At 37.8% G+C, this 15,816-nt stretch overlaps 2 protein-coding genes across 2 annotated transcripts; one reads left to right on the top strand and one right to left on the bottom strand.

The window, feature by feature from the left end:
- The first annotated feature begins 727 nt into the window (after positions 1–727).
- On the top strand, positions 728–2,709 carry LOC103134400 (glucose-6-phosphatase 2). Its single transcript, XM_007546628.2, has 5 exons — positions 728–1,512; positions 1,591–1,700; positions 1,771–1,882; positions 1,965–2,086; positions 2,170–2,709. Exons 1-5 carry the CDS (start codon positions 1,292–1,294, stop codon positions 2,679–2,681), a joined length of 1,077 nt encoding a protein of 358 aa, XP_007546690.2. The 5' UTR covers positions 728–1,291; the 3' UTR covers positions 2,682–2,709.
- A 1,839-nt stretch (positions 2,710–4,548) lies between these two features.
- On the bottom strand, positions 4,549–15,677 carry abcb11a (ATP-binding cassette, sub-family B (MDR/TAP), member 11a). The gene is made up of 25 exons (XM_016668687.1): positions 15,620–15,677; positions 14,036–14,277; positions 13,883–13,967; positions 13,654–13,787; positions 13,383–13,554; positions 13,173–13,297; positions 12,751–12,925; positions 11,914–12,027; positions 11,718–11,828; positions 11,513–11,638; positions 11,228–11,431; positions 10,952–11,122; positions 10,680–10,869; positions 8,781–8,862; positions 8,590–8,701; positions 8,351–8,515; positions 8,108–8,212; positions 7,466–7,627; positions 7,174–7,377; positions 6,833–7,074; positions 6,591–6,747; positions 6,312–6,509; positions 6,005–6,211; positions 5,082–5,228; positions 4,549–4,923 (listed from the first exon to the last, which is right to left on the bottom strand). Exons 2-25 carry the CDS (start codon positions 14,245–14,247, stop codon positions 4,723–4,725), a joined length of 3,801 nt encoding a protein of 1,266 aa, XP_016524173.1. The 5' UTR covers positions 14,248–14,277; positions 15,620–15,677; the 3' UTR covers positions 4,549–4,722.
- Positions 15,678–15,816: the final 139 nt, after the last annotated feature.

The raw sequence follows: 15,816 nt of genomic DNA, 5'->3' as shown, positions 1-15,816 counted from the left end.
ATTTTTCATAACATTACAATATTACATAGCACCAACAAGAAAAGCATTTTTTCAGCAAAAAATTGAGGTGTCCATGTCACAGCCTAACCAATGATAGTGAAGAACTGGCAGGCGGTTGTCCAGCAGATCATCTTTGTCACCTATTTCAAGGAGAGTAATCCACAAAATGTCACTGCTAGAGAAGTTAGCTGTTCAGATGCTGTCATGTGTCCTGACATAATCAGCTCTGTGGGAGGAAAAACTATAGTTTTCAGGGAGAACATGTTTGTTGCAAGTAATAAGATTAACAACATCCATAATTTCCAAGAATCTTTTAAAAGTATTTAAGATGTAATGTAATTTGATAGGAGAGGGCTAGATAGAGTTCCAGGATAAAGTGACAGAGTCTCAAAGTACTCTTTGAAATTAAAGTAAATTTAGAATTTTGTTGTGGACATCAAGATCCCATGAGTCTGAAGGAGTGAAAAGTGCCATTATCGAAGCTGCTTGAGGTCTAGAAGGGAGTTCTAAGAAACTAAAATCAGTTACTTTCTGTCTCTATGAGCAGTGAAGGGTTTTTATTATTTTTATCATGGCTCATGACTCAGGATGTCATTTTATCTGGGGGCAACACAAGCGTTTTAGGGTGGAAACGGAGGGGGTGTTGGGGTAACAATGGATATTCTATTGCTTTTTGAGAGGTCCAATACATGGGGCTAATAGATTGAGAAAAAAAATATGATCTTGCTTATAATATGGTTGGCTAATGACACCAAGTTTCCATCTTAGTGCTAAATTTTACTGGGATTTTTAAGAAATCTAACTTTATAATCTGATGTGCAGAAACCCTCTGAGAATCATTGCACCCAGTAACCTCAGCAGAGGAGGCCAGATGGGCTCTGTTTTTTAAAGGGAAGCCCATTTTGTTGCTATGGTCACTGAAAATGACTGTACTAATCAGGCTGAAGTGGTGCAGAAGGTTACGGGGAGTGCTCTCTCTCTCCTGGTGTTTGCAGTGGCTAATATTTAACATCTGTACAAGCTATGTTCTGGGAAATATCCTAATGGCACTGTCATGTTGTACACAGTCTTTTAAACATGTCTTAAAACGCTGACCTCTCATGACTTGGGAACACATTATTATATTCCATATGAGCTCAGACAACTTGTACTTACTTCTTGTTTCCATGGCTTTGATGAATGATTTGTGATGCCCAGTTTGCAATATAAAAGAGTGGCAAAGAGAGGTAGGGCATCATGATGCTGCTTTGACTGGTGCTGAAAAGAAACCAGCTGCTCGAAGAAAGGAAACATGATGGATTTTATTCATACATCAGGTGTCCTAATTATACAGCATCTGCAGAACAACTACCGAGAATACAACAGCTTCCTCAGCTTCATGTCAATAGTGGGTGACCCTCGTAATATTTTCTATGTCTATTTCCCTCTCTGGTTCCATCTCAGCCATAATGTTGGCACCAAGATGATATGGGTGGCTGTTGTTGGAGACTGGTTCAATCTTATTTTCAAGTGGTAAGTCTACTCGGAAAATGGCATTTTATCTTTAAAAGTGTGAGCTTAGAAATTCAAATCAAACATCTTCTTACTCAGGATTCTGTATGGACAGAGACCTTATTGGTGGGTTCACGAGACCCACTTGTTCCAGAACAGCTCAAAGCCACATCTGGATCAGTTTCACATTACATGTGAAACAGGACCTGGTAAGTAGATTTGTATTGAGTTTAAGAATGTTGTTCAAAAAAACACTTTCATTGATTTATGTTTTTACAGGTAGTCCATCTGGTCACGCTATGGGCTCATCATGTGTGTGGTATTTGATGGTCACTTCTGCTCTAGCCTTCACCAGGTCCTCTTGTGTCTCCTCTGTCTGGAGCTTTCAAAGGTGGACACTTATGTGATGCTTTCACAAAGTCAGAAGCAGGGTTTTATATCAGAACGTCTAATGTTATTTTTTTTTTCTGCAGGTTTCATCTGTTCAGGTCCATTCTCTGGACAGCTTTCTGGGTCATTCAGATAAGTGTTTGCATTTCCAGAGTTTTCATTGCAACTCACTTCCCTCATCAAGTTGTTCTCGGTCTTGTCATCGGTACGTTCTGCTCAGTTGTCACACGTATCAAATGTGCTTTAAATTTGAGATGACAATCTTTTTCTAATCTCTACAATGTTTAGGTATGCTTGTTGCTGAAGCCTTTGACCACATTACCTGGATCTATAATGCAAGCCTGAAACGGTACCTCCTCGTCAATGTTTTTCTTCTCTCGTTTGCTATTTGTTTTTACTTGCTCCTAAAGCTTCTGGACTTTGATCCTTTATGGTCGGTCGCCAAAGCCAAGATGTGGTGTGCAAACCCAGACTGGATCCATCTAGACACTACACCCTTTGCCGGACTATGCAGGAACCTGGGAGCCTTGTTTGGTCTAGGACTTGCGGTGAACTCTGAGATGTTCATTCAGAGCTGTAAGGGAAAAAACGGCTGCAATACTGTATTTAAACTCTTATGCATGACTGCAAATCTCACCTTCCTGCAGCTGTATGACCTCATCAAGATGCCAAATCACAGCGAGGCTTTGTTTTACATACTGTCATTTTGCAAAAGTGCTTCAGTTCCTTTTGGCGTTGTTGCTGTCATACCTTATTGTGTCTGTTTGCTAATCAGAGACGATGAGAGAAAACTCTGTTAGAAAATAAAAGGACAGGTTTTTTTTGCAACCTTTGTTCTCAATACTTTTTGTTATAATTTGCAGAAAATGATGATTGACTGTTACTGCGCACACAGAAGCACTGAAACTGGAATTTATGTGGGAAAATTTTTATATTTTTTATTTTAAATAACATATTTGTATCATGTGATCCCAGTCATAATGAAAAGATTTCTCAAGTTTATGTTATGTCTTTGTTCTTGGTATTGCATCTACTGAAAGGAAGGCTAATCTAATTTACAATAATTAAAATGATTTATGTACAACCCTACAACATGATGATTTAAACTCTTTAGAAGCAGAAGCAGAGTTTGTCAATTTATGAAAGTCTGTGTTTAGCTCAAAACATGAATCAAATAAATAATTGGTTAATTGTTGAAAAACAACATTCTAACTTTGAACAGAAAAACCTTCTCTGCATTAATCAAAATTTCTTATGAACACTTCTTACATAAGACGCAGATTGGTGATAGCATAATATTTTGTCAAGGGGTTATAAAAATACAATTTTAAAATGTGAATATGCCATAAAGTTTATCTTTGGAACATATTACCAAACATTTATGCTTCTTCAAGTCCTTGACTTTGTTAAATTAACAGAATCACTCACATAATTCTCTCTGTTTGCGTTGCCAATGTGTGCATCCTGCTCAGGGTGCATTATATAATCTCTTGTGTGTCTCTTAGCAGTTTCTCTGGGAAAATTCAGATATTAATCAATTTAAAAGTAATGATGCAGAACAGAGTCTCTGATGTAACCAGATTATATGGATTAATTAGACTCCTGAGTAGAGACCCATTTCATCTTTTCTCAGTCTCTGGTTGCTTAGCATCGGATGCACCTGAGGCCCACCTCTGCTTTGAGAGAGATGGCTCTTTGCCAAAGCTTAAATAAAACTTCAGGTTTCTGGGTCCAGGATGTCATTGTAGAGTACATAGTCTACAAACAACTCCTGTGATTTTATGCTTGGTGTTTAACCTGTGACATGTACTGTCAACTGTGGGACCTTATATAAACAGATGTGTCATTTTCAAGTCAAGTCCAATTTACCAGAGGTGAACTCCATTTCAGTTCTAGAAACAGCTCAAGAACGGTCAGTGGAAGCAGCTCAGTTTTGAGCTTCATAGCAATGATTTTATGTGATTTGTAACTCTGTGCTAATTAAAGTTGTCTGAGGGAATCCAAGGGAGCAGGGGCCCAAAGCAGTCACAAAGATGAGGCTAGCTGTAGTCACAGCTTAACTACGATGAAAATTAAAATAGTACTGATGATAATAAAGTAAACATTGATGTATAGGCATTACAACCAAAAGATGATTTGGTCAAAATGTACTGAAAGGTATGTAGGAACTAAAACAAACAAAAAGGAAAGAGAGGGGGGGAAAAAAAAAAAAACATTTTAAAAAGGCAAATCTTAAAAATTTGGAATATTATGTGAGTTGCAGATTTTTAAAGTTCAAAATCAAATGTTTTATTTTCTATAGTTTAGAATTATGTTTAACTATACAAAGACTATTTTAAAACCTCAACTAGAGCTAAAGAAGACACAAATAGTCAGATACAGGTGTAGTTTTGTTTAATCCCTCAATTTATATAATATAACAATAAACATAAATATTGTATACAATAAAGTCTTAATCTCAAAAAGCTAACATGACTAATATAATTTTTAACTTTGTTTTAACAAAGATAGGAACTCTGTAATAAAACAGGTTACTTATGTTCTTTTCTCTAGGAGACAAATAATGCCATAATACCTGAAATTGGAACAGGGAGCACATCGAAAGCATTTGTTGAAAGACTGTTTAGCCTTGCTAAACATCGGCTTGCAATGAAGCTATTTTGTATCTTTTAATGATATGAAAGTGTATAAATATACATTTTTTAGACACACAAAAAAACTCAATTTCAAATTATTACCTTCTGGTTTTAAACATGCATTCACCACAGCACCACTGAATTCATGGTGATGTACTGATTTATTTTATCAAAGATTCTTAATACTGTTTGTTGCTCCAAGTGATTAGCTGATCGGAGCTCCTGTTGTGACCAGTTTGTAATATGCTCCCTTCTTAGCCATGAGTTTATCATGCGTGCCTTGTTCGATGACCACTCCTTGGGACATTACCGCTATGATGTCTGCATTCTGGATGGTGGAGAGCCGGTGAGCAATGACAATGCAGGTCCGTCCTTTTCTTGCTTCATCTAGTGCAGACTGAACAGTCTGCAGATAAACAAAGCTCTATCAAGACAAAATACTCTTGGGGTTTCATGCAAGGGCATTTTTAATGCACGTAAAAGAAAATGTACTTTGTTCAGCTGAATCTCTTGCGTTAATGAAGTTAAGTCTTTTTTTTTATTATTATTATTTATTTATTTCACCTGTTCACTCTCTGTGTCCAGAGCAGAAGTCGCCTCATCTAGCAGCAGAATTTTGGGGTTTCGGACAATGGCTCTGGCGATAGCAATGCGTTGCTTCTGTCCCCTTGACAACTGTGAACCCTGGGCACCAACCTGAGTCTCATATTTCTACCAGTGTGTTCCAGTGGTAAAGAAAATGAAAAAAATTAACATGGTTACCATTTGTTCTCCATAACACATCATTATGTTGAAATACCCTTTAAACTCATTTATATTTTGTGACATTTTAGCTCCAGACTTCAATGTAATTTATTCTGATTTATGTGACAGGCCAACACAAAATAGAATAAAGTTGAGCTAAAAGGACATGTTGCATCACAATAAAGACGATAAAGCCACCTAAGTAAACATTATGCATAATATAATCAAATTTGTAGGCAACTCGCTTTTTTGAAAAGAGATTATTTGTTTTCATATAACCAACAGCATTGTGTAATCAAATAAAAAGTTTATTAGAATATTATGGGATGAATTTATACAAAATGTTTCTAATCATCCTGCTTGGTACTAGACACCCAATCACCAAGTTTCACTAATAAACACATGCATGCCCTCATAAACAGATTGATGGGCAAATTGAGGTTAAATGCTTAGGATCACATCAACATGTGGAAGGGCAGAAAGCTGGAGTCAAACCCTTAACTTTCCACCTGATAGATGACTACTCTTTCCAGTTCCTGACTGACTTAAGAAGAAGAAGAAGAAAAAAAAAACATTTTAACACTCAAATTAAGATTTAACATTACAATCTTCATCATACCAAACTAGCATTAACCAGGACATGACTACGTTTTTTGTTCAGTTTATTCACTAAGTGAACATAACATGATAACCACAGAAGTTATTTTAAAATGTCATTATTAAAATAAGGCATTTCCACTCACATTTGGTAGACCCATCACAAAGTCATGAAGATGGGCCTTCTTGGCAGCCTCCACAACCTCCTCCATGGCAACAGTCCGAGTGTTATCTCCATATTGGATGTTCTCTGCTATGCTGCAGTCAAATAAAACTGGTTCCTGTGACACTATGCCAATCTGAGACCTCAGGAAGGGAACATTGACGGTATGGGATGGGTGATCATCAATTAACTGTAAGTAATAATAGCACAGTTTAACCAAACTGAATGTTTGTTTTTTTTTTTTTTTTAAGTATTTGGTGCTGTTAATATGTAAATTGACCAACACGTACCACCTGTCCCTCATCTGGGTCGTAAAACCTTTCCAGTAACTGGACGCTGGTGCTTTTCCCACAGCCACTGCTCCCAACAAAAGCCAAAGTCTGCCCAGGCTTCACCGAAACAACCAGGCCACTCAGCACTTGAATGTCTGGTCTTGTTGGATAGGTAAACTTGCAATTAAGAAACTCAATTTTTCCTTTGAACATCTCCTATAAATGGATAAGGTCCTTTTTAAAATACACAATCATAAAAATGCAAAAAATGTATTTAAAGATTTGAAACCCACTGACCCATTTCTTTCCATCTGTGTGGTTGATACTGATTTTAGGAACCCTGTCCAACAGTCGAAAGAACTGAGCAGCAGCAATTTTGGCTTTGGCGTAATCTGGAGTGAAGGAGGAAGCTCTACCCAGTGCTGTCCCACTGATCACAACGGCTGAAATCACTCTAGGGACAGATTGCAAGAGTGCAGAATCAACATAAGGATGATATTAAAATAAATATTTTTTTAATTACTGTGAGTCTTACCAACCTAAACACCAGCATGTAGGGTAACCCTTCAACTCTGACCAGGTAACCTCCATATCTAAAAGAAGCAGCATATGCCATGAAGATGACACACTGTGCAAAACCGAAACATAGGCCATAGATGTTGGCTCTCTTCTTGGCAGATTTATAAGGCAGCTCCAGTTTTTGCTCATACGACTCCACAAATGAGCGCTCTTTGGCTAAACCGGCAATGGTTCTGATGTTTCCAAGAGCCTCACTGGATACCTGTAGGACAAACACTATTTGTAGCTCTCAAACTCACAGCAAAATATCAGCTCAGTAATGAATGACCTGGTTTGGTAGTGGGAAGGAGCAGCAGCTTACCTGACCTGCCGCTTCCATAGATTTTTTGTCTTCGTTTGCAAATCCTGTCAGCATTTTGGCTTGGAACATACCAGACAGTCCAATAAGAGGCAGGAAGCACATGATAACTAATGTTAACTTCCAACTGAAGTAGAAGGCAATGATGAACGAGGCTCCAATGTTGGTCAGTGAGTTCACGATCATGCCAATCTGGGAACCTGTTGCCTGCAGAAATCATTTTAGCCATTACTATAATCACCATCCTCAAAGAACACACCAATAAGTAAGATAAACCCTGAAAACAAAAACTTACCCCTTGCACCATGGATGCATCTGTGGCCAGTCTCGTAGTCAAAGCCCCAGGACTGTTCCTGGGATCATCAAACCAGCCAATTTCCTGTCTCAGCATGGCCTGGAAGCCCACTTTTCTCAGACGGCGGGTCAGCAGCTCTCCAGACTTAGCAAAAGCATATCCCTGAATAAACAAATATGAGCCAGTGTTTGTAAAGTTTATGTTTTTTTATCTACTCTGTTTCAATGCAAGACTTTAAGGAATTGTTTCAAGAATATCTTTGTTTTGTGACATATGCAGATTGTTTAATGCATGGATGGATGGATGGATTGCTTTGAGGACAGTTTCTCTCAAAAGGGAACGTATATTAAAATGCCAATTTTATGCAATTAGATGAGCCTTAAATATTAAAATGAATAATTTTGTTTCTTCTCACATTTTTACTTCTAAATTTTCCAACCTAAAAATTATGGGCAATATTTGTTGTACAACGAGCATACATGTATGTTTTTCGAGTTTGTATTTAAATTTGTAGAGTTTGCCAAAAATCCACAAATTTTTTTATTTTCTAACAACTAGCCTCAGCTCAGATTCTATATGTGTGCACATTTTTCTAAACACGTTATGACAATTTGTATAATTCTTAAGAGAAAGGGAGATAACCTGCAGAAACTGTGAAAAGAAACTGATCACAGCCACAATGCAAAACAGAATGCAGATCCCGTTGATCTCTTTCCGCTGCTGATTTAAATCCTGAATGGCAAAAGTCTGAAAAAAAAAAGCACAGAATTAGAAAATCTAAAAAAGAAATGCTTTACTAAACAATATGTTTACAATAACCAATCCAACCAGCTCAACTTGTAACGAAGAACATGATTGTACAGTCATCACGGGAGGAGTTCTTACCCCGAGAATCTGGCTGAACAGGACCGCATAGACGGGGTTGACTGAGCCATTGACTGCAGCTCCCAGTGATCCCAACAGCATGTATGGCCATTCTGGTTGGTTGTACTTCAGGATGCGTGCAACTGGAGCTGACTCTTCGTTTTCTTCAGGGTCATCCTCAGTCACCTGTTGACAAATCTGTCTGAAAGCGATTCTAGCCATAGATTTTGCAAGTTCTTAATCACAAATGGAGGGGTTACATCTTTAGATGTTATCTGGAGATCCGAAGGGATCATGAAGCTTCCGGACAATGCGTCTGGGACAAAGTCACTTGACAGTTGGCTCCGAGATCGCAGGCGTACAGACCTCCTGCTGGTTGAGGTTGAGAAGATCAATTATTTGTTGATAATCTAGTGCTATTCTCATGTTTTAAGTGTACAATCTATATTACCTTTTGGTAGATCTACAACTTCCATGTCTGGAATTCCCCACTTTTAGATCAAATTCATCCTCATTTGGCTCAGTAATGACTTCTGCAACAAGAATGATCAAAGAAGTTTCATAACAACTCTGAAAGTTTCCAGCCACCTAAACCAAAAGCATGAATGACATGTGTGCTTAATGGAAGATTTTCGCCTAACCTTGTATTGAAAAAAACGAAGCAACACAGTCATAAAGTTTGTGATGCTAACTATCCTGAGTTGCTGTTTGAAATATCTAGTCTGCCAGAGTATTGGATTACCTCTTTTTCATAGCTACCAGTGGCATGATTTGTAGCTTCCTGCTATACATGTTCACAAAGCAAACAAGGAAAATGATCTTAAAACATGTTGACTCCCATTAGTCAACACGGTCTGTCGTGCCAGCTGAGTTTTTCCATTGTGGTTTGTTTACTCTTTGTGCAGGGCGCATCTAGTTCTGTGAGATTCTTTTGCCTTCTCACACGTGCACCTACTTCTGGGTCCATCCACCGTTCTCTGATGGGTTTTAGGTTGGGAGAGTTAAGACAGAAAAACTAAAATCCTGCTCAGCATAAGGTAGGGCTCCGGGGTGTGTTTAGGCTGCCTGCTACAGGAGCTGCTTGTTTTGTCACGAGTGTGTGTAATGCTGTGTTTGCATTTTACATTTACATTTACAGTGGACACAATGCAATAAAGGACATTTTTGAGTAATGTTGTCACTATTGTCTATGCAAAAATGTTTATTTTACATCCAGCTGTAAAAATGAATCAGTGGCTATTTATGGGCTCATCAGTAAATATCAAACAACAAAAGAAAAGGAAAACAACATGTAGGATGAAAGTGATAAGACAATTCCTGCTGCTCAGTCATTATGCAGTCTGCTGATTCACAATGACAATCTTTGCTTTGTTTGTTTTGTTTTGCTGGTTTCACTTCTTGCCTACACTGAGATGGTTTGTCATCATTACCTTGCCCTGTACCTGCAGGCGTTTACTCCCAATGTGTATGCATAGTACGATTTGTTCACCTGAAGTAAATTCAGTTCAGTTCAGTTCTACTGTCCTAATGTAGCTCTAATTACATACATTTATTGTCACCTTCAAGGCATTGAACAGACAATGAGGTTGAATTCATGTTCAGTTCTTTGGTCTCAAATCAGTTCACGTCAGTCAAATGTATTTCAATGCAATCCAAATCATGCAGACAGATCCAATTACATACAACCCAGTGTGCTAACTATAGTGCTAATTAAAGGTAAAACTACTTTGACTCTCAGACTTTGTAGTAATCCTTCTTTTTCATGTATGTCCTGCCCTTAAAAGAGCAAAGTTTTCTGTTCTGTTCAAGTTCAGTCATGTTTTGACAACTCTCCTTCTTAGGTGGTTGCTTTTCTGTGGTTTGTTTTCGCAACCTGCCCACTCCCTGTTTTCATAATGAATAATCCCGCTGTTCATTGTGGTTCACAACATTTGTGTCCAACAGTCCATCAGTCCATCCATCCTGGAGCTTCACTGGACCTTTTTCTCACAGATACAGTATTGGACTATGTTTTTCTCATATTTTCTTGTTATCTGCAGTTTTGCTAACACTAGACATAAAGGCAACTTCGATTATAGGGTTGGCATAAAAAAAATGACTTAATAAAATTTAAAAAATATATTCTTTTTCATATTTTTGGATTAAATAGTAACAAAATCATTTGAATGAATCAAAGTATGCTCATCCTTAATTTAACTAATCTTTAAACCTGCACTTTTTATATAAAACTTTTAGTCTGCTCTAGACTTTAACACTAATTTGGGACATTTTAATGATCAAAAAGCTGACAAACCTTTACAAATAGATACTTTCTAGTCTTATTTGCAGTCATATCCCTCATATGTCTTACCATTAGCTGTGTTGGATGAACCTTGATTCTGCAGGGTCACAAGAGTGAAGTAGACGCCTTGCTTTTCTAGTAACTCGCTGTGCGTTCCTCTCTCCACAGCACATCCGTGTTCAAATCCAACAATCACATCTGCATTTCTGATTGTGGACAGACGGTGGGCGATGGAGATGGTTGTCCTTCCTGCACGTACCTGCAGGAAAATCTGGCTGTTACTCCCCAGAGCAAGTTGAAATGTTGGATTTTCCTTAAAGTGTACTTGTGAGCGAACTAACATTATCTAGAGCTTCTTGGACTACAGCTTCACTCTCATTATCAAGGGCTGATGTGGCCATGTCCAGCAGCAGGATCCTAGGGTTTCTGATGAGAGCTCGAGCTATTGCAATCCTCTGCTTCTGTCCTCCACTCATCTGGCCTCCACCTTCACCCACTAGTGTGTCAAACTTCTGTGTAATGAATCCAAAATTGTATTTTAGTTGTTGTTGTTGTTTTTTTTAATCATGCAAAATCCAATACCAGCATGTACACTGCATTGTTACCCAGAGCTGTACCTGTGGGAGAGCCATAATAAAGTTGTAAGCATTGGCCTCTTTTGCTGCTTGGATGATTTCTTCCGTGGTTACCCCAGGCCGGCCATAGCGTATATTTTCAGCAATAGTTGTGGCAAACAGCACTGGTTCCTGCTCCACAATACCAATGAGAGAACGGAGCCACTGGATGTTTAATGTGCGAATATCATGGCCATCCAAAGACACCTGGGAATGGGAGTTACAATTAAAGATGATTATGAAGCCTTTAGTTTTATATGTGTGTTAGCCGTGCAGATAGATTGTTACCATTCCTTCCTGTGGATCATAAAATCTTTGAATGAGTTGAATTGTGGTGCTCTTTCCAGATCCACTCGGTCCAACAAAAGCAGTCGTTTCTCCCGCCTTAATCTGCATACTCAGGTTATCTAAAATCTGAGTAAGCAGTTGGAATTTCACAAGCTTTGCTAAGACCAAAGCGAGAGCAGGATAGACAATGGGCAAGTTGCGTTACCTTAACGTCAGGTCGAGATGGATAGAAGAAGGTGATGTTGTGGAACTCCAGGTCACCCTTGACTTTGTCTAATTTATGTCCATCGTCTGAGAAACAATTAATTTCTGGTTCCTGTGAAAGTGGAAACATATTATTTTATGCCATTGTGTTTCAGCTCTGCCCAAACTTTATTTCCTCTGAGAACATGTTACATTACCCGATCAATTGTTTCAAAAATATTTTTTGCTGCTGCCCGACCAGAAGCAAAGGCCTCCAGACATGGTGAGGCCTGGCCAAGGTTCATAGCTGCCATCAGCACTCCAAAGAAAACCTGACATACGACAGGGAAACCAAACATTGAAGCAGAAGTACACTGTTGCACAAGAAGCTGAAATATGTGTTGTTGTCAGACACATTCATGTTTTAGAGTATTTCACTCTGATATTTGCGAGAGATCAATCAATATTTTTTTTTAAAGAACATGCAAATTTTATCTGTCAAGAATATTTCATATTGTTTCAGGCATTTTATTAGAAAAGGTAAAAATATATTTTATCAAATTTATGTATAGAAATGTGTAATAAATTATTTATTTGAAAACCCAATCTGTGTGAATCACTTTTTTAAACAATATATATTCAGTCTTTATGTTCCTTATTTCATAATAAAAAGGAAATAAACAGGAGAACCAAAGGCAATGTAGTTTAAGTAATTTTTAAATGTTCAAATTAACTTGCTGTTTCATGTGAAATAAGAAAATAAACACATTAATAATCAGTTACAAAAAACAATGAGAGAATTAATTAGTAACTTTATCAGAAATTGTACTGTTTTTTTTTTTTTCAAAAACACCTATTATTCATTGTAGAAGTACATTCTATTTATAGATGAAATATTATGTGAACTTCAGCATCCTAAATGCTTTTAAAGATGCTCAGTGTCTCATTTATGACAAAAACATAATATTAGATTTTATATGTAATATTTCTGTAAATAATAATAATAAAAAAAACCTACTCAACATAAAATATATGTTGTGCTTAGCTCCGATTACCTGAATTAGGCTCCCTGGAGTCAGTTCCTTGGTGTCAATGACTAGTTTAGACCCGTACCAAAAGGCCAAGGCATAGCACAGGAAGATGATGCACCACAGGTATCCTTGAAACACTCCTATAATTGAGCCTTTTTTTACACCCCAGTTCTGAGCTTCAATGAGGTTTCTGTCATACCTGTCACACAACAATTAATCAATCAAACTGTATTTATGTTGCACCGTTCACACTAACAGCATCAAGAAAAAGTGTTTCACAGATTAAAATCAAACGCTTAACCCAATGACCCCTGCAAAAAGATCAAATGTATTATTTTTGTTAAATACAACAAATCATTAAAGTACAAGTATAGGTGAACAAAATACATATCTAAATGCAGTAGGAAAATAATTGTTTTATCATTCATACAATTTAACAAAATTACCTTTCAGCTTCCTTTTCCTCCCCTCCAAACGCTGCAACCGTCCTGATGGATGACAGGACCTCGTCTGCCACTGCTCCTGCCTTTGCGTAGGCCGTCAGCTCTCTTCCGGTTAGTCTGGCCACAGCCTTAAGTTGTAGAGGACACAAACTCTCAGAAAAAATTAAAAACTGTCATCTATTTGCTGGTTGTAAAGCATAGTCATTTTACTACCATGGCCATGAGTCCAGCAGCTATGCCAATCAGAGGGCTGACTGCTATGACAACCAAAGTCAGCTTCCACCCGCCAATGAATCCAACCATGAAGCCAAACACAAATGTTGAGATCCTTTCGATGAAAATGGACACCTGATCGGCAATGGCATTGTTGATCTTGTTGATATCACTATGAGGAGAGAGAGGGTAGAAGAAAAAGCAATGTATCAGATGCAATTATTTTTGCAACAGTGACAGTTTTTTTTTTTAATTTTACCTGAAGACTTACTCAGAAATCCTTGTGTTCAGTTCCCCGACAGAGTTGCAGTCAAACCATCCGATTTCCATTTGCATAACTTTCCTGAAATAAGTTTTTCTGATTTTGTGAGTTTGTCTTGCAGCTGCTGACACCCAGAAGACAATCTAAAACACAAAATCAAAGGTATTTCATTTTCTTTCATCTACGGTGCATTTGTGCTCAGAAGATTTTCAACTTAAAGCTAAATGTTTAAACAAACCTGAAAGTAACTAACAATCAGAACACCTAACCCGATGCCAATGTAATAATATGCAAACATGGTCATCTGTGCTTCGATATTCACCCTGTGAAGACAGAGAAATGAAAGCAACAATCAATAATTAATCACCTCGGCGGTACACTCCTGACTTACCCACAAGAAACCGTGGTATTTTCAGTTGTTTCATAAATGGAGCCATTGGTCCAATGAATGGTGTTGTTTATGCACTCCTTGTTTGGGTCTTTGAGCTCTTGGACTTCCAACTCATAAGCCACAAAAGTGTTGGTCATCATGCCGTACACCAGGAGCATGAGGGGCGAAGCTGAGCCATGGATCAGGGCACACAGGCTTCCCACCACCATCATCAGTTTGTCTCTCCAGGTGGCAAATCGAAACTTTAAGCAGAGAAAAGAAGTGTTGTTCTGTCATAAACGGTTGTCTATAAGGAATATATGTTTATATACAAGTGCCTTTTTTTATACAATAATGGGAATAAAACATATATTTAATGGACATGCAAATATTACTTTCCAATACAACTTGGCACCTGCCCAGGGCAAAAACTACCAATATCAGGTTAAATGACCATTGTGCTTCACTGGCCACAAAAACTGACCTGAACCTCAAAGATAGTCAATTAAAATTTTAAAGCAAAGCTGAAGAACATCAGAACCAACAATGTAGATGAGCTGAGAGCAACATGGGTTCTTTCAGGACCTGAAAACTTAAACGGACCCCGGACCAGTAGTGGGTGCGCATTCTGCACTTACACTGATATATGTTTTAGCAGACATTTCACAGTGTCATCATATTGATTTTATGTTTTGAAATAAAAGCAGCAACTATTAAATGCTTTGTCATCCTGAGTTAGGAGAGTTTTTGTAGCGTGTTAAGCAAGACAAAGAGCTTTAGGGTCAAGTCATTCTATACACTCGTTATACATCAGTCTGGCATTTTAAATATGCAATTAAACAACCCTTTTGTTGAAATAATTATATAAAAAAATATTACAATAATTTTACAAACAAGCATTGGGTGCACAAACTTTTATGTGTTAAGGAGCATTGTCCTGCTGGAACCCCCAGCTGTATCCAAAACTTCAACCATCTGACCCAAACTGTTCCCCTCAGATGAAACAAATGTGGTTACAGAGTTCACAAACAATCCAGGATCCACCAAAGCTCATGAAGCTTTGCTGGAACAAACTGGGGCACGATGGGACTGGTGCAATGTTGCTAAACAATTTGACCAAAGCGCTGAGGATGACAAGGATGTCATCCTAGCTCAGGATGACAAAGCATTTAACAGACTATACACTAATACCAGGTTTAGGGATAAAAACATCCCCCCGTCCATTATCTATGCCTTACAGTCCTTGCAGAGGTGTAGGAGGCGGGTACCTATCTTAAGCAATGACTAAGTCCAGGGCGGGATACACCCTAGACAGATCACCAGTTCATCACAAGGTAACACAAAAACATACAGGGTAAACAACCATGCATGCACACACACACACACACACACACACCTAATGGCAATTTAGAGTAATCAATTAACCTAACAGTCACGTTTTTTGGACTGTAGGAGAAAGCCAGAGGAATCCAATGACCGCAAGATGCAAAAGAAAAAAAACAGTAACAGTGTCTTAAAACACTTAATTAATTAATTTTATGACAAATAAACTGATATCAAAAGCCAGGAGATATAGGAAATAATTTAACAAAAGAAGATAACTACCAGCTGAAAGTATCCAACGCTTAGTGTTTTTTCCTTTTCCTTGTCATCTCTGAAAAATAAAACACAAATGTCTTTCTCAATCCACTTAGGTAAATCTTGAAATAATATAAGTATTTACTTTTAATTTGTGATCTTAAAGATGACAAAAGCGTCTCATCATAAACTTACCTGATCTGATTGCCTCCTGAAAAAAAAAG

This window comes from Poecilia formosa, unplaced genomic scaffold, assembly GCF_000485575.1.
Source record: "Poecilia formosa unplaced genomic scaffold, Poecilia_formosa-5.1.2 Scaffold16, whole genome shotgun sequence".
Lineage (NCBI taxonomy): Eukaryota > Metazoa > Chordata > Actinopteri > Cyprinodontiformes > Poeciliidae > Poecilia > Poecilia formosa.
The sequence above is the reverse complement of the archived record's forward strand: the minus strand, read 5'-3'. Positions and strand labels throughout refer to the sequence as shown.